At 39.8% G+C, this 22,193-nt stretch overlaps 1 protein-coding gene across 1 annotated transcript in view; it reads left to right on the forward strand.

The window, feature by feature from the left end:
- Positions 1–22,193, forward strand: part of BICC1 (BicC family RNA binding protein 1) — a 209,920-nt gene that overhangs the window by 46,197 nt on the left and 141,530 nt on the right. Inside the window, exon 2 of the mRNA XM_034776029.1 lies at positions 7,223–7,269. Coding sequence (XP_034631920.1) covers positions 7,223–7,269 — 47 coding nt within the window. The remainder of the gene's footprint in view (positions 1–7,222; positions 7,270–22,193) is intronic.

Raw genomic sequence — 22,193 nt, forward strand, 5'->3', positions numbered from 1 at the left:
CTAGAAACATGACTGAGAAGTGTGTTTTGTTTTTTTTTCAAGAATATCACCAGGTTAAATTATTATTGGGATTTGTGGCCTGTTACCACCTAAATGTTAAGTTCTTGGTCATTTTTGGCTTTTTCACACATGTGACTTTATACCGGTGCGACAGCATGCTCTTTCAGCTGCTCATTCTTTAATGAAATTTTCATATTTATTAATTCTCTTTATTATGAATTAGCAAGTCTAGCGTTTTTTCATGGTGGTTTACCTGGGAATGAGCTTGAACTCACAGGAGCAGAATGAAAAAATCATAAATAGTACACAAACTACTGCATCTGCCTATGCTAAAATTCAATGTATTTGGGTGATGCAGGCATTTATCAGTTTTATTTTCTAAGACTATTTGAGTAGTGTGTCAGGACCATTGAAAGTAACCTAGAAAGGTAGAGTAGTGTCAAGATTGAAGATCTTCTGAAGTCTGACTGTTAGTTGCTCTAGTTGTTTTAAGTATCAGTAACCCAATGTTTCTGGAACAAGTGAATTCTAGAAATCTGTCATCATATATTAAGAAGCTTTAAATAAAGCCACAGTCAGTAAACTTCCTGGGTGCCGGGAGTCCTTATTACAATACTCTAGTGAGAAAACACTGTATTCTGAATCTGTTGGGCTTTGTGTAATATTAGTTAAATAAGTTTCTAAAAAGTTATAGCATGTCTGGCCATCTTTTATGAATAATTTCTTAATATTTTGCATATCAGATTATTTCTGATATAAAAAAATACAATGCAACTCACCCAAATATATTTTAATAGTCTTGTTATTGCCCCTTTCTGAGCAAGCTGAAACTACTCCAGCTGTACTTAGTTGACTATTCTACAAGAGTAAGAAAGTACACATGTAAAATAATGAAGTTCTGGCTCTTTAAAGAGTTCCTTGACCTGTTAATGCAACGTAATACTCTTTTATTTTTCTTTAGTGCATAAGAAGTGCAGGTTTAGTCCTCTGGTCTCAGAATAGGTACGACATTAGATTTAAGTGTCTCATTTTAGGCACCTACTTTAAAAAGCTTTGGTGTTAAATGTTTTGAAGCCTATTGCATACCCTAAAGATCTACCATGCATTAAAAAGACCATATTTAACATAATCAGTGGATTACTTTTTGAATTAATATATCACTGCAACTCCACCAAATAATCCTCAGTATGTACCACCAGTCTCCTAGTATACAATTTTAATACAGCTTTTAATACAATTAATACATCTTTTAATACAATTAAGGAATTGCTTATTTTGGATGTTAGAGGGAGAGCCTACCCAAGAAAGTCTTGCTTTGTCATTCCATTTGCTTGGGTGGCCAAGTGTCCTGCTTTGGATATTCATTATTACATTATTATAGTACTTTGGTATAATGTTGAAGAGGTTTTCAATGTGTGTTGCATGTTATATTTGGTCTTTTGTGTTAATTGCGCACACAGCCATTTTGTCTCTAGGTTTCTGGTTTGATTTCAGCCCAGGTGCCTAATAAAAAGTTGTTACCATCTGGTATCTGTTTTGTGAAATATGCCTGGGTTTTTCTTTTCCTTATGGACGAGTGTACACATCACAAAAACCACCACATAGTTGGCACCCTTCTTGCAGTTTTAGAAGAAAGGTCAGGGATCTCATTAGCATGAAGTGTGTCACAATATGGCTGTAGTGTGGGAATTGTGTGTTGTAGATTCATTTCATTCAGTGAGGAAAGGTAGGGAAGAAATAAGTCAAAAGTCCATTACATATCTACAAATAGATTATTTCCCATTTATTTCAAACCCCATAAAATTGATTAGTTTGTCTTGATGTGAAGATAACATCCAGTTAGACTATTACCACTTCTGTGGATACAGTTTTTTCTTAGCGTTCTGTCTGAATTTGAGCTGGTTGCTTGCACTAAATTCTTGCCTCCATGTGGCATAGATAAGCTATAATCATATAATTTTTGTTCTCATAAGAGTGCAATGAATATTGATGCAGAAAAAGGAAAAATAATCAAATGAAATTGAACTCTTGGTTACTGGTAAATTCAGAAGTTTTACTATCAATGCATATTATATTAAGTGCTATGGGCCAGAAATTTCAGCTCCTGATATCCAAGGGTTAAAAATGATGAAGACATGAGCTGCTGTATGAAATAGACCAAAAATCTATGGTAACTTTACATTTAAACAAAACTTAAATTTAATCTGTGTATCTTGGGTTTTATTCCTTTAAAACATGTCCTATAATGTAACAGAAAACTCTTCAGAATTAAAACAACATTTAAAGTAGAGATTCAAATTCATTTTTCCATATGATATAGGGAGAATTTACAATTGTGTTTTTTCAAGATTCAGTAATTAAATAGACAAAACCCTGTAGTTCATGTGTACCATAATAGTTAACACCTGGTTCAACTTCTTGCTGTTTTTATTGGACAGAACATTTATGATCCTGTATTTCTTGAAAAGGGAAAATTTGATATAAAATATTGCATGGCATAGGGAAATTATTATAAACATAGTAGTACTGCTTAAAATATGAAATGCTTACTATGCACATTTAAATAGTCATGCTTCAGGAGTTTGGTAATTATTACTGGCATTTTGTGTTATATGAAAACTGCTTTTGTTAGGGATAATAGATTACTATATACTGGAATATAAATAATTTATATTCTGTCTTCTAATTGCAAAAAAATTAACACTAATATTTGTAAGTTAAACAATATCTCAATCAAGAGTAGCTCATTGCATGGAAGCCTTCATGTTTGTTAAAAACATGGGCTGTTCCTATAGTTACAACACAAGGCTAGGTTAGGCCAATGTTTTACTACTGACCTGGTAAAACTTTTGATTCTAGATAGAGTAGTATGTTATTGTTGGAGTAGCAGAAAGATAGAATTGTTTTCCTTTTCCACAAGAATAATGTTCATAATGATTAGCCCCACCCCAACAGGGAAACTCATGGCTCTAAAGGGGCGTGTGTCTCCAAATAGCCTTTTTTTGGTTTTGTTCTTGTTTCCTTGTTTTACGCCTTCTGCAGTAACTCACTCTTTGGATTCCTGGGTCTGCAATTCAAGAATATTCTGAATGAAAGTGGGGTTGACAGTGTTTTTGATTTACAATAGAAATAGTTTACTGTGGGAAGAACATTTATGGGAAGTAAATTCTAAAGCATTTTTTAGCGACAAGGTAGATGAGGTAATATCTTTTATTGAACCAACTTCTGTTGGTGGAAACTACAATTTTTCAAGCTACGCAGAGCTCTTCTTCAGGTCTGGCAAAGGAAATCAGAGTGGCTGAGCTAAATACAAGTTGGGAAAGAGTGTTAAATATAACCGGTAATGCATGTTGTAGGAGGCCACTTGAAAGGAAGTGGGCAGTGAGAGATTAACAATGCAGTATTTAAAGTTGAATTTTATTTCTCAAAAGTCAGGGCATATAAGGGTTACAATTATTTTAGGATTTGCATAGGTTAGAAAAAGAGGGTAAGATTAGGTTGCAGTGAGCTAACTACTTTTCCCCTATAGACACTAATTAACACTTATTTGACCATAGGGGTCACTTGGCTGAAACAGTTACAGTTAAGGTTCCAAAAAGTTTCCATTTTACTAGCTTGTTTTAAGAAATTTGTATCTTTCTGGAATACTGCCCTTGCTTGCTTCCTTATAAAGGGTGGGAGGGTCTTTTGAGAGAGAAAGTGTGTTCGAACAAAATCACTTTGTGACTTGAGTAAGTGAACTTTAGTAGCTTTACAGAGTTCATAAACCCTCCAGTGGAGTTTGTAATATATGTAAGATGGATAGGGTCAGGTTTTTTTTTCTCTCCCTTTCCTTTCTCTTAAAATCCTCCCTCTCCACAAAACCACACAAGGAACCTCTAGAATAATGTTTTGAGCCACAGTTGTGAATATCTTCTATGTGTGATAACCCAGCAGGGAGAATCATGACCAGATCTCCTGATACATAGCAAGCTATTTATCAGAAATAAATTAAAATGTTGTTTTATATATATGATATACACTTGGGGCACCAGAACTGTAAGCCACTGTGTTACCCTTCTGCCTCAGCAAGAGAGCTTTGCTGGAACTTTTACTCCCACATCAGTCTGTCTGTCTCACCAGTAAACTCCTCCAGACTCTCTCTGTCAGTCTAAACCTTGCCTTGTAGGTAACATTCAGTGAACCCCACTTCCCCTGAGCTGTGTCTTTGCGGTGTCCAGTCCCTTTTTCACTGATCACCCACAGAAATTGCCAAGTCTGCTGCCTCCAAAGAAACTGCACACACTAGCCTGTCAGTTTAGCTGAGGGTCCATGTTTTACTTTAATACACAGCCCTGAGATTGTTTATAGTAAAACTAGGCACAAGCTTATTAATGAAGACATGGATTTAAGTGATACTAAGCAAGAGAAAAAGAGACGGATATGGTTATAAACAAAAATCACACACTTTCTAGTGTCTAAAATTTAATTTTAGCAGGCTTAGCAGCTTTTTTACTTACATTGACCTATCAGCATCTCTAGCTCCTCATGCTGGAGAATCCACCATTCACAGAATCGGAGGGTGCTGATCCCTGTGTTCCCTCAGTGATGGATAACACAGGAGTCCCCTTTCTTCCATTTGTTTAACCCAGAAAACATTTGAAATGTATTCTTTGAAAAGTTAACCCAGACAAAATTCCTCTTCCATGCTGCTTGTTCTTCCAGGTGCAGGCACCAAGCCCCTTCTTCATCCTCCGCTCAACTTGCTTTCTGGATTGGTTTGATCCCTTTGTTTGTGTAAGATGCAAATGTGCTCTCATTGTCCTTTGCTTGCAATTAAGTCGTGCTGTTTTCTCATCGGCCTGTTAGCTTGATCCCTGCAGAAAGGGAGATGCACATTCCTTTGTCAAGTAGTTTATCAACTCCTTGCACAATATGTTTTAAGAACATGTATTTCCAGCACTCAGACCCAACTTTTTATCTGCAGCCATATGTACATCGCACAGTGATATTCATGACTGGTGTGTCACCAGTTTATGTATGATACCTTGCAAAACATTGAGTAAATATTCTGACAGTGTGTTGTTCCTTTGCCACTTGGCATAAAGGGGCTCTTAGGGTCACAATATATCACCTTTCAAACATATTATAAATAAATGTATGTGTTGCGTACTGGTGGAGTATTAACTTGCATAGACAAATGTAACACTTTAATAAACTCAACAATACCTCACAAAGACTGAGAAGACAGGAGAGTCATCCATTTCTCCTTCAAAAAATGTCATGCAATCTTCAGCTTCTTCCTCCCCCTGGATGTCAAGGTATTGTACAATGAGCTGTGAATGAAGATCTCATGTGAAGGACCACACCTCTACAATACCACACTCACTCTTAATTGTGCACTCTATATCAGCACATGAGCATTTCTAATGTGCTTAATGCTTTCAGTACTAGGTGTTGATGTTAGGTGTGTTACAATAAATTGAGAAACTTTTCACATCCTTAATCACAAATGAAAATGAAATAGATTTCAGTAGAGTTCAGTTTGTTAGTCTGGGGGAAGTAGTGAGACTAAATTCTCTTGTTATTTTGAGACCTCTGACCTGAATTGTTAAAGACATGTGTCTGGTTTATATCTGCAGCGTGGTGTCTTTTTCAACTTGAGATGTTGAAAGAAATACATATAATACAAGTTTCTAATATGTAATATTTTTTTTAGATTCGGTTCTCTGTCATGTAGTGCGAGAGTGTTCTCTGAATACTGAAGAGAGAGATGAAAAATGTTGTAATTTCTCTTTCATAGTAGAAGGGTAGGCTGTCGGAGTATTGGATCTCCATTCTCTATGTGAACAGTACTCACATGAAAAGCAGAATGACCGTTTAGAGTTTTTACTGTAACATTGTAATGAAGTTTAAGGAGCATGTAGTTCCAGTGGGAATTCCTTCTTAACTAAGTGTTTATGTTTGGGAATAATTAACTTTGTTCTGGAATATCCAGTGTGTTTTAAGTTTTGTGGTAAGTTGTAGCATAAATAAGTCACAAATATATAAAAAGCTTTTATATATTGTTCCTTGAAATCGGTTAGTGTTAAATAAAAATACTTAATTAAATTGTTTACCTTGGAAATTCACTGTATAAATGTAGCTGTTTCATCATTTATTCACAGCACAAATACCATGAATTATGCGTAGGATTCAAAAAGGCTTCTGGTATTTGTGGTGATATATTGACAGTTAAATGAACCAGGAAGTACCAAGAGGATTACATAAAGGATAAAAATATTTAAGATAAAAGCTTTTTAAGGTTAGCATTTAAAAATAGTTAATTGAAAACCAGTTAGTAGTATTGTTGAACATGTTTCAGGGTTTAACTTAATGGTCACTGTTGCTTTGCAGTTCACTACAAATATTGACCTGTAAACACTGTGTCTTTCTGGCCCTAGACTTCTTTTGAGCAGAGATGACCAATGAATCAATCACTGTGTTTGCATGATATGAATGATTAGACTGAGGCTACAAAATAAATCTTCACTTTTAAATTGAGAGCCTGAACCCATTCTCATTAGTTTCAATAGAAACTAAATACAGCCCTCTGCCAGAACTTGAATCTCAGGCTATGTCTATACTACAGCTGGGATTGATGCTTTGAGATTGATCCACCGGCAGTCAATTTAGCGGGTCTCATGAAGACCCGCCAAATCGACAGTAGATCGCTCTTCAGTCGACCCCTGTACTCTACCCCTGACAAGAAGAGTAAGGTAAGTCAATGGTTAGTTTCTCCCATCGACCCCCCATGGTAACTTGACCTAAGGTATGTCGATTCCAGCTACGTTATTCGTGTAGGTTGACTTACTGAGGTAGTGCAGACATAGCCTAAGTTTCTAGAGATAATGGACTGCATGAACTATTGTTCTAGATACTAGTCCCTCTTTATGAAAGCTATTTGCATACAGGGCTTTGGAGCTGTGCTCCGGCTCCCCTGCAGCTCCAATGCTCCAGAGCTGCTCCGCGCTCCAGCTCCGGGCTCTGCTCCAAAGCCCTGTTGGCATATTTAATAAGAAAAATGAGTAGTTGAAGATGATTGGTTATGATTTCACAGTAGTGCAAAATGTTAAAGTGAAATAAATGTGCATGTGTGTGAATTTATATTTCAGTAGTACTCTGTTCAAATAGTATTAAAAGTTGGCTGCTGTAAATCTATTTCTTAGATTTATTTTGTTAATAAATGTCATTTTATTTACAGCTGCTGCTGAGGGCAAAGGCAAAAGTGGAGAAGATTTTTTTCAGAAGGTAAGAAACCTCTTTGTTACAATCCTATGTTTGATAAGTACAGTAATTCAGTACATTATGGTTGGAAGAATTATACTTCAAATTATGGTGAAATTGATATTTAGTTTAGAGTACTCTCTAATGAATATTCTGATGTAACGTCCACAATATTCCTTAGTTTCCTAGCCATGGTGATTATTAACATGTTTTTTTATTGTTACCGTAGTTTTTTAGTAGAATGTATATTTGGTATCATATGTATCGCATATAATAGATTTAATCTCAGTTTATTACAGGGTATGTATCACAAAGTAAACAGTATAGTAAGTTTGACTGTAAATACATTCTTTCAGAGCCCATTATTAGACAGATGTAAATACGTAGTGAGGGGAAGATGAAATTACATGAAGGCCAACAAACAGCAGCAATACAGAAGGCATTGTTTGTCAAGTTGTCTTGAGGAACAGAATTCTCAATATTGTTTTTATCCTCTTCAACTGAGTTACATCACCCTGAGAGAAGACTACCTAAGTAACTGAACATCATTGCCCCTTTTCTCCCAAATATGCTGTAGAATGTATATTCTCAGATAGTTATGAGGAGTCCTATTCTGGAAGTAATATTTTTCTTTCCTAAGTCTTTCAAAATGTTCTTGAATTCCAAAACTTTCCATGCCTTTATAGTTCATTTTTATCAGCTGACTTGTTTTGGGGAAGATTTTGCTTTCCATGAAATTAGAGAAACTTCCCAGAGGATGAGACAGTGTGATCTAGAGGTGTGAAACTGGCCTTTGTATTTCATGGGTGAGGACAGGAGAAGATCGTACGCTTTCTTTTTAGGGTCAATAATTTTTAGAGCTAGGTGAATTCGGTCATGTCTTGAACTGGCAGCATGACCCCCCTGAATGATAATCATATGAGATACCTTCAAAGAAACAAAATTACAGATAAATATTTTTCCTTGTTACTGTCACATTCAGTCCAACTCTTTGAGTGTCATGAACAAAAGGTATAACTGAACATCCATGAAATGGCAACAATTATCCTGAATATTCAAAGGACGAAATCTTGGCCCATCTGAGGTCAGTGGGAGTTTTGCCACTGACTTCTTCAATGGGGCCAGGATTTGTTAGACCTTTCACATGCCTTTGGTTTCTGTAATATTGCATGAAACAGCGATGGTCCATCTAAGTATTGAACAAAATAGGTGGCTGGAGACCTGCATAGCAGACTTTTTTCTTTATTGTCACGTGAATGGTTGTGTGTTTCATCATTTGTATCAACATGTCCTCTCCAGCTACTCCAGATTTAAATGTTTCTATCCAGATTGAACAATGTTCTGGCTTGTTAAGATGCATTAGTAGTGTTAGGGTACATCTATACTTACCCGCTGGTTCGGCGGCAAGCAATCGATCTTCTGGGATCGATTTATCGCGTCTTGTCTAGACGCGATAAATCAATCCCGGAAGTGCTCGCCCTCGACGCCGGTAATCCTGCTCCGCGAGAGGAGTAGGCGGAGTCGACAGGGGAGCCTGCCTGCCACGTGTGGACCCACGGTAAGTACCTTTAAGTTCAAACTAAGATACTTCGACTTCATCTATGTTATTCACGTAGCTGAAGTTGCGTATCTTAGTTCAAACTGGGGGCTTAGTGTGGACCAGCCCTTAGACTAGTATAATGCTTCACTGCAGTTTCAAACATTGACAGGATTTGGAACTTAGATTCTAAGATGATTGAGAACAAGTTTTCTTCTAAGATATGTTGAGTGTCTCTAAGAAGGAAATTTGTATGTCTCACAGTGAAGGCATGTGGTTAGACAGTTGCTGAGACACCATAGAAGATTAAAAAAACTCTGACAGCATATGAACCACAAAGAGAAGAAAATGGGTAGCAAATGAATGTTAAAGTGAGTTATGCAAATACTTTTTCAAGACCAGTTGTAAACAGTTTTATGGATGTTATTTTAATTGAGGTCTATATGTCCTGATGCTTTTAGGTTCAGTTTGCTGTGTACTCTATCTGTACTGTAGAGAACAAATAGTGTCAAACAATCTTTGATTTGGAAATTGCTTGGAACTTGTTTAGTCCATGACGTTTTTTTATACAACTAGTTGATATATAAATATTCTATGATTTCTTGGTTCTACCTGATTAATAAATATACCAGAACTTGAAGCTCTTGCTGAGAAGTTAGTGAATGATAGATTCAAGAAATGGGTTTATTTTTTTTAGGAGTGAAAATTACTGGACAGCAACAAAAGGTTAATAGTGGCCTAATCTTTTATTTACATATTCCATGCATACACAAGCTTTGATCAGAAATGGGTTTTAACCTTAATACTAGTACAATCCAGACTTATCCTCTCATGCCTACTTTTTATTCATAGATTGGAAGATGAAAACAAGCTTTTCTGTATTTTTAACTACTAGTTGCTTCCTTAACTTTGTATGAACTAACTTGAATGAACAATCATTGAACTGAACTAGTTAAATAAACCGAAATAAAGAAAATATCCTCCCTGCACATGCAGAAAAGACTACTGCTCTCAAAAGTTGTTTTAGCACTTCAACAATCTCTGGTTCCAGGGAGAGATGACCGTGCCTGCTGATAGTTGGTCGCGGGGGACAGTGTGAGGGTAGCCAGCTTCAGCAGTGTTACTGGGCATACTTAGTCCATGTGAGCATGCTTAGTAAAAGCCAAGGGGCATGTGACCCCAACGCATCACCTCTGCTTCCAGTCATTTCCAACATTTTGGTGGTTTGACTGTCTGTATAACTTCAGCAGCAAACATGTACTGCCTAATCACAGAATCATAGAATATCAGGGTTGGAAGGGACCTCAGGAGGTCATCTAGTCCAACCCCCCTGCTCAAAGCAGGACTAATCCCAGACAGATTTTTGCCCCAGATCCCTAAATGGCCCCCTCAAGGATTGAACTCACAACCCTGGGTTTAGCAGGTCAATGCTCAAATCACTGAGCTATTCCTCCCCCCCTAGACAGTATTAATATTGCTCTTTTAATTTAATTTAAATGATTTTAATAGATTATAGTAAATTTAGGCCTTTAATATAGCTTTTCACCACTTCATATTTTAATTTTGAATAGGTTCATTTTTAAATATAAACTTGTATTTAATTTATATTAAAAAATCTGTTTTATTAAATACAATTATCAATTTTTATCCACAGTGAACAGCAGCTTCTGCAGAATCCCTTTGCAGTATGCTGATTGATTCCACAAAGCTGCTATCTAGAATTAATTTCTTAACTTTCCAAAAATATTCTTTTGAGTCCAGATCAGATTGGATTTTCCATGCAGGGAAGCAGTACATTTGTTCACTTTTCAATTAGTAGTAATTCCCCTAGGCCTCCTTGTCATTGCTAGCTAGTTTCTTTTGTGGGAGTCTATAAAGAAAGTATCATAAAGGTGAAAAGAGGTAGGTTACTGAAGTAAGTTCTATTCTCTACATGTATTATTACCTTTATGGATACCTATTGATGTGATCTTTTGCCCTGGAACTATAAAGGCTGTGTCAGGGTTATAAAGGATCCAAGGGACAGTTGGCGAATAAGGACTTCTATTCACGTGGTTGTAGAATGGAGGACCTCGGCATGCTTTGAAATCATTCCATGGTAGGGCATGTGATCTTAGTATGGCTCTGTGAAGGCAATCCATTTGGAGAAAGCAAGTTATCTCAGTAACTCTTCTCTCCCCCCCGCCACCCTTACATTATATTGCATTTGCAGATACGCATTTTGTTTTATCTGAATGGCACATTTTCCATGAGAGACAAGGTGGATGAGGTAATATATTTTTTTGGACCAACTTCTGTTGGTGAGAGAGTTGTAAGAGACTGACTTGAGGAAGAGCTTTGTATATGATCAAAAGCTCGTGTCTCTCACCAACAGAAGTTGGTCCAGTAAAAGATATTACCTCACTCAGCTTGTCTCTACAATATCCAGCATAGCTACAACACCACATTTTCCATGTTCTGTTTGTTTCTCTTTGTAATAGAAGTAGAAAGAATTTGTAAGGAATGTTTTCCTTTAGATGTGGAATGGGATGTAAATTGAGTAAAGATTTCTTGTGGCTAAGTACAGTTTGAGCTATATAACTTCATTTAGAAATTCTGTAGCAATTTGATTAAAAATATACACACAGTTTACTTAGTGATTTGAAGTGCATATTTCACCAGAAAGAATAGTTTTTCATGGTTGTTACTGAAATAATATAAATTACACTCTGTGACGTTTTAAGGCTCAACGGGTTCTGTCACCAATGCCCTGTAACCTTAGGGGCTTTCATGCTATTCAGCTATGGTTCAATTCCCTGACACCAATAGCCTGCCACAAGCACAAAGTCTCATTTTGGCACCAGCCCAGTTTCTCCTAGCAAGGTGACACCAACAGCCCTTCCAGTCCAGCCTCCTCCCAGATACTCGGACTGTCTCCCTCTGTTTCATCAATCCTGAAGGACTGAAATCAGCCCTCCAGCCTCCTTTGGTGTGCACACTTCACATAGTTTACACACCAGAGACCAGCTTGGGGGTAAAAATAAACACAGTTTATTTAACAGAAAAACCACACATTCAGAGATGAAATAGTAATGGAAAGCAAACATATACATAAGTGACACAGAAAATAAGCAATCTCAGGTTTTACACTTTCATATTAGATGAAACCCCTGTTTTAATAAAACTTTTACCTATTGCCTTTGAACAGTTTAATTGCATACCCCCAAATAGGGTGACCAGACGACCCGTTTTTGAAGGGACAGTCCTGAATTTAAGCCCTCCTGCAGGTGTCCCGACTTTTTCTCAAAAATGGTCAAATTGTCCCATATTTTCTGTCCCTCCTCCCCCCACCCCACATCAGTACAGGTGGGTCCTGCTACTGGCTGGATCCCTGCTCGCCAGTTGCCCGCCCACCAGCGGTGAGTGGGAGGGTCCAGTGGCTTACGATGTGGGTGGGTGTGCAAGGTTGCTGGTGGGGCAAAGCTGCAGCACGCGGGGCCGGCTGCTCCCCCCATAGTGTATCAGCACAGCTCCTGCTGCATGCTGGGTCTCGCTCAGCAGGGCCTTGTCCCCTGTCTCATTTCCGGCTGGTACTGGCTATGTAATGTGGGGGCTGGTGAGTGTGGGCAGGGGCCGGGCAGGGGCCGGTTACATGTCACCTTTGCTGCCCACCCATTGGCCCTTTATGTGCTCCCCTGTTGCTGTCCTCTCCCTGCTTCACCCCATCACACCCACCTCTCCCCGCCCTGCTGTTCCTCCAGATTCCCCCTGGCATGGCACGTCCCACTCCCATCACTGTGCGGAGAATCAGCCCCTGGTCAGAGTGCTCAGCTCACCAACAGCCTGGCTGGCAGGCTCCTTCCTTCCCCCACTGCCTCTGGCTGGGCCAGCGCCCCGGTGCACTGGCCAGGAGGAGTCAAACCCTGCCTGTGTCAAAGCCCCGCATAGTGCTGGCATGGGGAAGCCTCTCTGCCCCTCAGCTACGCTCTGGAGTGCCGGGGAGGGGAAAGCGATTTCCAGCCTGTTCTCTCCCCAACCCTGCAGGCTCCACAGCAGCCACCCGGGCAGGGGCTAGACACCCTCTTCATCCCCCCCTTCCTCTCTTTCCCCCCCCCCCCGGGTCCTGCCTCCAGAGCGTGTGGAGCTGCTCTGTTCCTTAGACACACTACTGAGTCACCTCTCTGACCAGGTTTGCTGAAGCCCCTGCAGCAGGGTGGATTTGGTTTAAATCAAATTGATTTAAATCATGGTTTAAATCACTAGTCAGGAAGACTCGATTTAATCATGGTTTTCTACAGAAAAGTGCATGCTTGTTGGTTATTATAACCTTAATACATATTCTTCACAACTCAGAGATAGATGTAGGTTTCCTTTTTAGAAGGTAACAATATACATTTTTAAACAGTGATTTATTTTGAAAACTTTTCAGATTAGTTTTACAGCTATATCAGAAAATGAATGATTGTTTGGTTATTTCATTTACCAAGGTAATTGAAGCAGATATTTATGAAGTCATTGGGAGGTGAACTATCTCCAATTCAACAAGTTAATTATTAATATTTGGAGGATTTTCTTGCCATGCTGTGTTAGGAGGAGAACATCACCAGACAGACATTTAAATTGTTTTATTTAACTAAAACAACAACGTTAAGTATTCTGGATTTTTTTCTTCAACAGCAAGCATGTATTATTTAAACAAAACAAGCATATGTCCCTCGCTTCTCACATTTATCTCCAGACTTCTCCTTGTCCAGATCTATTCCGCCCCCAACAATCTTCTATTCATTGGACTTTTTGAAAATTTGCACTTTTAGAGAGAAGTAAGGGATAGACTCTGTGTACACAAATTTGCAGAGGGACAATAGAGTTGAAGTCTGTTATTTCTTACCTCTATATATTATTTATTTATTTAAAAACATTTTTGCGTTAACAAGCATGTTATCTCTGGAGACACAAATCCACACTTTGAGAACTGCAAAACTAAGCATCTCTGATGGTATCTTCTAGACTGAGCACTGAGTCCCATTGGGTAGATAGAAAGATTAGACTAAATAATCTATACAGAAGCCTGTGGAACCCCATAAGATTGGGTCCCTAATCCATGAACTATTGGAAGTCATTTACAAAACTTTTCTTAAACATTACATGAATATATTGTCTATTCCATGATGGGATATCTTTGAGCTATAATGTATCTTAATTAAAACTATCTTTAGATAGGGTTTTTTCCCTCAAAAATCCGATTTAAATAATAAACCGATTTTTTTTTAATAATTGATTTTTATCCATCCTGCCCTGCAGTCAGGTTCCCTGGGCCCTGGTGCACAATGCATCCTTAGGGCCTAACCACTTCCTGCCTGCACTATAGCTGGGGGACAGGAGGCAGCTGGGTTATGTCTGTGACCAGCAGCAGCCTGGAGTTGTTAGCTGCCTTTCAACACTGTGTGGGCAGGAAGGAACAAGGCAGCAGCCACCATGGAGGGATGGGGAGGGAAAGAGATTTGAGCTCTGCAAAGGACAGGGCCAGGTCATCCCTTCCTCTACCCTTCCTCCCCTGCGGCTGGAAGAGCTCCTGTCCCATCCCTCCCGCACAGCGCCAAAAGGTTGCGGCTAGGGGCCACATTCTGGTGTGAACCCTGGCAGAAATCTGGGGGAGGAGGGGCATGTGACCATATATGCCCCCCACGTGTCACCTCGGGAAGACGTGGCACCTGATACCAGGAGAGGTGAGTCCATCCCGGGGGCTCAGCCAGGCATAGAGGGTGGAGAGCGCCTGGCAGGGAGGGTCAGGTCGGTCGTCCGTCCCCCCTGTCTCCCCTGCGTGTGAGAGAGGTGTACAGGGTTTGTGTGTGTCATCTCTCCCCGTGTGAATCCTAAAGCTTTAAAGATGGGTAAATAAAAATAATCCTACTACGCAGTATTTCTTTTCAACAGGAGCTCAGTCAACTTGATGTTAATTTGAATGTTTGTTCTGCATAATTCTGATTGATTGACGTTGAACTTGTTTGAATACGAGTAATTTTACCAGGTGTCCCATATTCAGCATAGGGAAATATGGTCACCCTACCCCCAAATGTGGTGGGGATTTAGTGTTCATGGACAGCCTCCCACATAGAGACTGTCCCTCATTGTCTGGGTCCACACTTTCTGTCCTAAGTGTGTTTTTAAAAGGCATTTTCCTTTTTTCTCTGTCCATGATAACTCATGACTATTCAAAGTGGGGAAATTTCCTCTTGATTTGATAGTTGGATGTCTTAATCGCTCCCTATTAACTCTAATGGCCCATCATTGTCTTTTCCTGGGCTGGACAATGGATAGTTACTTGGAGCTAGTTTCCTGGGAACAGCTGGTTTGGGAGATGCCCATCCCTACTGTGAGGCGTAGTTTGGGTTATGAGCACAGTTTTCTATATATGTACATAGGTTCATAACTACAGTTTGCATACATATCTCACAAAGACCATCAAGTACAGAACATTAAAAGCTTTCATAAAAGTCCTTACTTGGCATAGTTTTCTAGTACAATAATACAATATGCAATCAGTTGGTTCACCTGCTCATTTTGGGGGTTTTAACCTTCTGCTCTCCCCTGGAGGGGTGTCTGGACCCTGATTGTCACATTGACTCCCAAATTTCACTTCAAAAGATTAACATGTATGAAGGACAATGATGTGTCAGCAATGAATATTATTCCTTGAGGTTGCATTGTAACCTACCTCAGTTTATTTTAAACTCGGCAAACAAATCTCAGCTGCAGTAATGCACATTTCATCAACTTTACAGCACTACTTTTTTCCACACTTCTGTTTTTTCTTGTACAAAATAGCTGACGGTCTCTGAAGTCCTACACAGACTATTTCCTGGGTGGGGAGGTTGATTAGGTTACACATTTGGCTTTTGTATTTGGATACTTTCCATATGGTAGTCACACTATTAAAATAAATAAAGCCTGCCTACGTGTACTGTAATTGTAATGAACCTCATGGCAGTTGTACAGTAGTCAGTGCCATTTGTTATAATGTTTGATTTGTTTCTAAGACATTACCAAGATTGTTAATCTACTAGGAAGTGAGTCCTGATTTATCTCTGTATGTAGGATCTGCATGTAAGGATATTAATAAATCATCCTATAAAATATGGCTATTTTGTTCATATAGCAGGATGAGACTACTTTGATCCTATTCAATCTATCTTCTGTGGCTTATAGAAAAGTTTAACTAAAAAAAATTACAAGTTTTGTGTGTTTACTTGCACACAATACTGTATCTAATCAAAACACATGGAAACTATCTTCAGAGTTAGTTTTCTTTTTTTTTTTTTTTTTTTTTTTTTTATTTACCATTCTTTGGGCAGTTGTTCATGGTTTACTCACTGTCTGTCCAGTTTCCTTTAATTAGTCTTAATGTTTTTCCTTTCTGTCATGTGACATAAATAAAGCCAAGTTTGTGGAGGGATATGTAAAGTATCTCATGTGTACTTCAGGTTATGTGGGTCAAGAAGGAAAGTGATCAGTGGCATTTCAACATGTTTCAGTACAAAGGCTTCAGGATACTTTCTGAGAATTACTTAATATAAATTTAAAGCTGTAATATGTAATGCATTTTTAAAAATGTCTTTAAGAATTTTCTCAGCGGGCATATTGGCATAGGCCTTGTGAAGAGTGGAGGAGGGAAGTGCCTGTCTCTGCAACTTTGAGTAGTAATGTTAGGATCAGATGGATATATCATGTGTACAGTACAATGCAACTTTGTTTTTTTACAGTGTCTTTCCATATAAACTGTACTCTCCAAAACACAGATAAGAAAGGTGGGAAGGGGAGAGAGATATTTTCAGCTGACTGCTGAAATGACTGAGATGATGAAATGACTGAGACAATGGGGGAGAGACACAGGAAGGCTGTTGCAGATGTCAGGAGCTTCAGATATGGAGGATTGCATGTAGGGGAAGAGAAGGTCAGTGCTGGAGGGAGTGAGACAGCATTGTTTTTTTGCAGATGGCCCAACAAACGGCTAATGGATTGTTACTTGGAGTTAAACCCCTACCAAATCTCTTTTCTATAGCTGTCTGAGTTTTAGGAAACCCATAAGCTCCTGTGACAAGGCTCAACAGCATGGGCGGCGGGTATCATAGGCCAGGGGAGGCTAAGCCTCCCCAAACAGCCAGGTGTGGCCCTGCCCATGCTCCGCTCTGAGACCCCGCTCCCATGTCCTGCTCTTCCCTCGTGGTGCTGCTTCTCTTCCTGCCCTTGCTCAGCCTCTCCCACAAATCTGGCTAAGGCTCAGGTTGGCCGGGGCAGGCGGGGTGGTGTTTGGGCTAGCCAGGGCTTGGGGCAGCTGGGGCGGGGCAACTGGCATCCTGGAACTTGGGCTGGGACTTAGGGCAGCTGGGGCGGGGCTCCTCCGGCTGCAGCGGGGGGCTCAGAGCTCCGGTGGAGGGCAGAAGGGATGGGGCTGGGGGCTAGCCTACGCAAATGGGGAGCTCACGTGCTGCCCATGCTCAACAGGCAGGGATTGAACTGAGTCAGTTGAAGATGTTATGTTATAATCTGTGCCCTGATGAGCCCATCATTTTCTGCAAAATTTACTCTTTCAATTTAACTGAAGTTTCTAGTGCGGTTATGAAGGTAATCTATCAAACGTGAGCTGGTTCAGTGCTGACCACCTCCATCTTCCTACTGAAACAATAGCTCTTAAAAGTGTGAACTGCACCATTCACCTGTAATTTGAAGGTTTAATGCTGGGGCTTAATGAAGACAATTTAAAAATCAACATGAATTATTTCACTGTTGAGAAATTTAGCAGAAATATCATAGTATTGGTAACGGACCTTGTGTTTGTAGAATAAGCTACCATTCTCTCTCCACCATGGGGCACTTGGCTACAAAGAGCAAGCTAAGATGGCATCCACAACCATGTTACTAGGGGGCATGTTACGGGCTGTGTTTAAGTTCCATTTCTTCCTATCCTTAATTAGATATGAGAGGATGTAAAATAAACAGAATCTTTGTACATTACAGCTATTAATTTTTCTGTAAATAGGCCATTTATAAAAACAATGTGTTCTGGTATATTAGTGACATTTTTTTTTCTTGTGGCCATGCAGATAGTTTTTTGGATACCTTTTGGGATAATACCCGAGATGCCTTCCATTGAGCTTTGTTCTGTACTGTGTCTGCAGGCAGTTAAAACTGCAAAATAAATAGATCAATCAATCCATTAATCCTCTGTTCCTTTATGTTTAAGAACTTCTGAAAAATTCTGTTTGTGACTGACATTTGCTGAGCTTTTTCTATCAAAACATTACTTTATAAGAAAAGAAGTAAAGAACACACCTTCAATCATTTTCAAATTACCATAGTGTTAGCAATAATTTTTAATCTGCATAGTTTGATTAGACCTTGTTTAAAAGCATTCAACGTTGATAATGATGTGAAGAGAGCTAGGTAGATGATGGATGCGATTGGAGTAAAGTATCAGATTTCCCTCATGATCTGAGCTCCCTCTTGCTGCAACTACTACAATGCTTGTTGATGTGCAGCTCAATGACAACCATGAATAATTCGTTGGTGTTTAACTATATACTTCTCATGTAAATGATGTTTATGGAACTTGGCATACACAGTATTACATATTTATTCCACACCATGAGCCTGATCCAGATGCCACTGAAGTCAATTGGAGTCTGTCTATTGTTGACTTCAATGGCATCTGGATCAGGCATTATAAACATGAATGGTACTTGTCAGAAAAAGTCCAGTTTTGTTTCAAGAAGCTTATTATTTATGTAGCATTAGAGATATGCAAGACACTTCACATACAGTGAGGAAGGTGATGTTTCCAATCCCGGAAGAGCTTACAATTCAAAATGAGAACATACAGACAGGAGTTGGTTTTGTGGGGGCAAACAGAGTAGTATTTAGTGAAACTGTTGAAATTGTCTCGTTAGACTGACCTCACACTTGGTAAGGCAACTCACATCTGTTCATGTATTATACCTGCTCCTGTATTTTCCGCTCCATACATCTGACGAAGTGGGTTCTAGCCCATGAAAGCTTTTGCCCAAATAAATTTGTTAGTCTCTAAAGTGCCACAAGGACTCCTCGTTGTCTTTTTTTGTGGACATCTAGTGACTTTTTCTTTGAGTTCCAGGCAGACCTTCAAATGTTTCGGGATCCCACATGTTCCTCACTGCAAGGGTCCAACTTGCATATGGTGTTACAGACCATTCAAAAATAGTTTTAGAGCCTCCATATGTAGCAGTGGGTCAAATTCTCTTGGGGTAGTATGACTGTTTCATTCCATCCCAGTTCAAGGCAAATGTGTTCTGTACAACTTGTTTTTTCTTTCTGGGTTCATCATCCATTATAATTGTGAAAGAAAGATGCTTAATCCATTTTCTTGTGCCAGATATTTGCTTCACAATTACTGGAAAATTTGAAATCCCATCTGAGTAATAAAAGAACTAACTCATTTTAAAAAAGTTTTTACCCATTTAATTGTCCCATTGGTATTCTGCATGGTGTTGCTGGTTTGTATGTATTATATATAGATACTATATTCAAAACCCTAGAGCAAAATCTGCTTATAGTGGCCTAGACCTTGGGATGCCAGGATGTTTTTTTTTCCTTTGCTGTTCACACTTATCACAGTAGAGTGTTAACGAAACTAAAGAAAAATTCTTTAGTGTTTTTACATGATTTGTGATTTTCTGAAACTACCCAGACCCAAGGAAAAAGCAGTTGTTGGCAAAGGTTGCACTCATAATTTTGAGAATACTGTGAAGTGGTTGCTTAAGACAGGATATTGTCCACTGGTGGTATTTTTTAGTGTTTTTGTCAATGTAATATATAACTAAAAAGGACATCAGAGGACTTACCTCATGACTTTCTTTTAGAAGCAGTATTTTCCAAGAAGTATTTTCCATAAACCAATTTGTAATCAAATGTTGGAAAAACAGTAGCAGTTTAACAGAAAATGTAGTGATTGAAATGTTACTTGAGTGAATAGTAAATAAGTATTCCTAATCACATCTTTCATCACATTGTCCCTAGCTCAGTGCGTTTTCCATGAACAGTAATTGAAAGCAAAAACATTATTTTATGTGTGTTACCTTTGGTAATTATATGCAGAGGGCAGTAGCAAAAGTATTACGGAAGCTGTCTGACGCGCTCTTTAACACTGTAAAAGAGAGTGCTGTAACTTTCCAAAACGTTGGTCTGTGGGGCTGATTTTCTATTTTGGAGATTACTCTTTTTTTTTTTTTTTAAACAAGTTTGGGCAAATTCCCTTTATCTCTTCTTGAATTATAGTAAGATGGAAAACATGCAGTTGCCGTGTGCATATGCAAATACACTTGTTTGATATGTATGTGTATAAATATAACTGCAGTATATTATGCTGTCTGTGTATACACACAATAGATCAACCTCAAAGTTGACCTTTTTTGCTTTTAGGGTAGCTTACAAAAATTTCTAAAAACCAACAGTTTCATTAAGCTTAAATTGTTTTATGCCAACCTTGTGTGTGTGTGTGTGTGTGTGTGTGTGTGTGTGTGTGTGGTTCAGAGCAGTGCAGAGAAGGCACAGTTCTACATATTATGCCAAAGTAAATAAACGAAATATGCTGCTATAACCCTTAAATGAGTTGTTTCCTAATATGCCGCGGCAAAGGACCGTCCTTAAAGTGCTGCCACAACAGCGCTTTAACATTGCTGCCCCTTCCCCCCATCAGCAGCCCTGCCGGTAGGGTCCGTACCGGCAGAGCCGCCGATAGGGGAGGGAAAAGGGGCAGGGACATTAAAGAGGCAGTGCTTTAAGATTGGTCCTTTGCCGCGGCAGCGCTTTAATGTTGCTGCACCCCCCCCCCCATTGGCAGGGCCATCGACGGGGGCTGGGGGGTGGTGCAGCAACATTAAAGTGCAGCTGCGGCAAAGGATCCTGCAGCGCTTTAACGTCCCTGCTCCTTCTGCCCTCCCTGGCCGCTGGCGGGGGCAAAGGGAGCAGCTGCCCTGGGGCTGGTGATTTAAAAGCTCCAGGCCCTTTAAATCAACACGGGAGCCCCGGGCGGCACGGGCCAAGGGCTGGCTGGGGGATGCTGACCCCCCTGGCCTCGCCCCTTCCACCCGAGGCCCCGCCCCTTCCAGGGGTCAGCCACCCCCTCCTGTACTGGTAAGTGTCCTCAGTTACTTTCACCCCTGGATCATATCTCCAGTTTGTAAAGATAATTTTGAAGTCTAATGATTGTGGGCTTACAACTGCTCCCAGAATGAATTAATATGAGTATTTTTTTGTGACCTTTGTGGTTGATACCCAATATGATGCATGATCACAGAGTTTAAGCTTCTAGAATTTGCAATAAATTCAGCATGTTAATTAATGAAACAATACCTTATGTTGTATAGTAGATACTCAACTGTTAAAGCTAATCTAAATAAGATTGCTCAAACTTTATTAGACATAATGAATGTCGAGAATAAATATAAGATTATTTAAATAAAGTTCTAGATGGTTATATTCACTTTTTAGTGCCTTAAACCCTTTAAAGGGAATATTGGGGCCCTATTGTGATAGGCATTATACAAACACACATTAAAATGTGGCCCCTGCTCTAATGATCAGACCTTAAACAGAGATTGTGCATGAGATTTTTTTTTTTTTTTTTGCTGCACCTTTGATGCGGCAAAGAACACTCGGTCCAGGGAAAGGGTTGGTCGTTTAAGATAACTTTGTGCCCTCCAAATGTTTGGGCTTCTTGGCCACTGGCGTTACACAGACAGTCTTGAAGCATTCCCTCAAAGCCACAAGGGTTGTCTTGTGGGCCACAGCACAGGGTGTTACACCAGGGATGGAGCTGCATCTTCTGTGCCAGGACTTGAGGGGATCCTTGGTAGGCATCCTAACCAGCTCCCTCTGCAAGGTCTGTGCTGTGGGAATCGTACACCAGTGAGGACCAGGGCCCCTTTATGAAGCAGGAGGCTGACGTATGCATACACTAGGAAATTAGGTCGAATTTATAGAAGCTGGTTTTATAGATATCTGTTTTATACAGTCGATTGTGTGTGCCCCCACATAAAATGCTCTAAGTGCATGAAGCCGGCGGACCGCGTCCACAGTACCGAGGCTAGCATCGACTTCTGGAGCATTGCACTGTGGGTAGCTATCCCACAGTTCCCGCAGTCTCCGCTGCCCATTGGAATTCTGGGTTGAGATCCCAATGCCTGATGATGCAAAACAGTGTCGCGGGGGGTTCTGGGTACAGCCGTCAGGCCCCCCCTCCGTCAGAGCAATGGCAGACAATCGATTCGCGCCTTTTTACCTGGGTTACCTGTGTAGACAACATACCATGGCAAGCATGGAGCCCGCTCAGCTCAGCTCACTGTCACCATATGTCATCTGGGTGCCGACAGACGTGGTACTGCATTGCTACACAGCAGCA

Source organism: Trachemys scripta, chromosome 7, assembly GCF_013100865.1.
Source record: "Trachemys scripta elegans isolate TJP31775 chromosome 7, CAS_Tse_1.0, whole genome shotgun sequence".
In the NCBI taxonomy this organism is placed as follows: Eukaryota; Metazoa; Chordata; order Testudines; family Emydidae; genus Trachemys; species Trachemys scripta.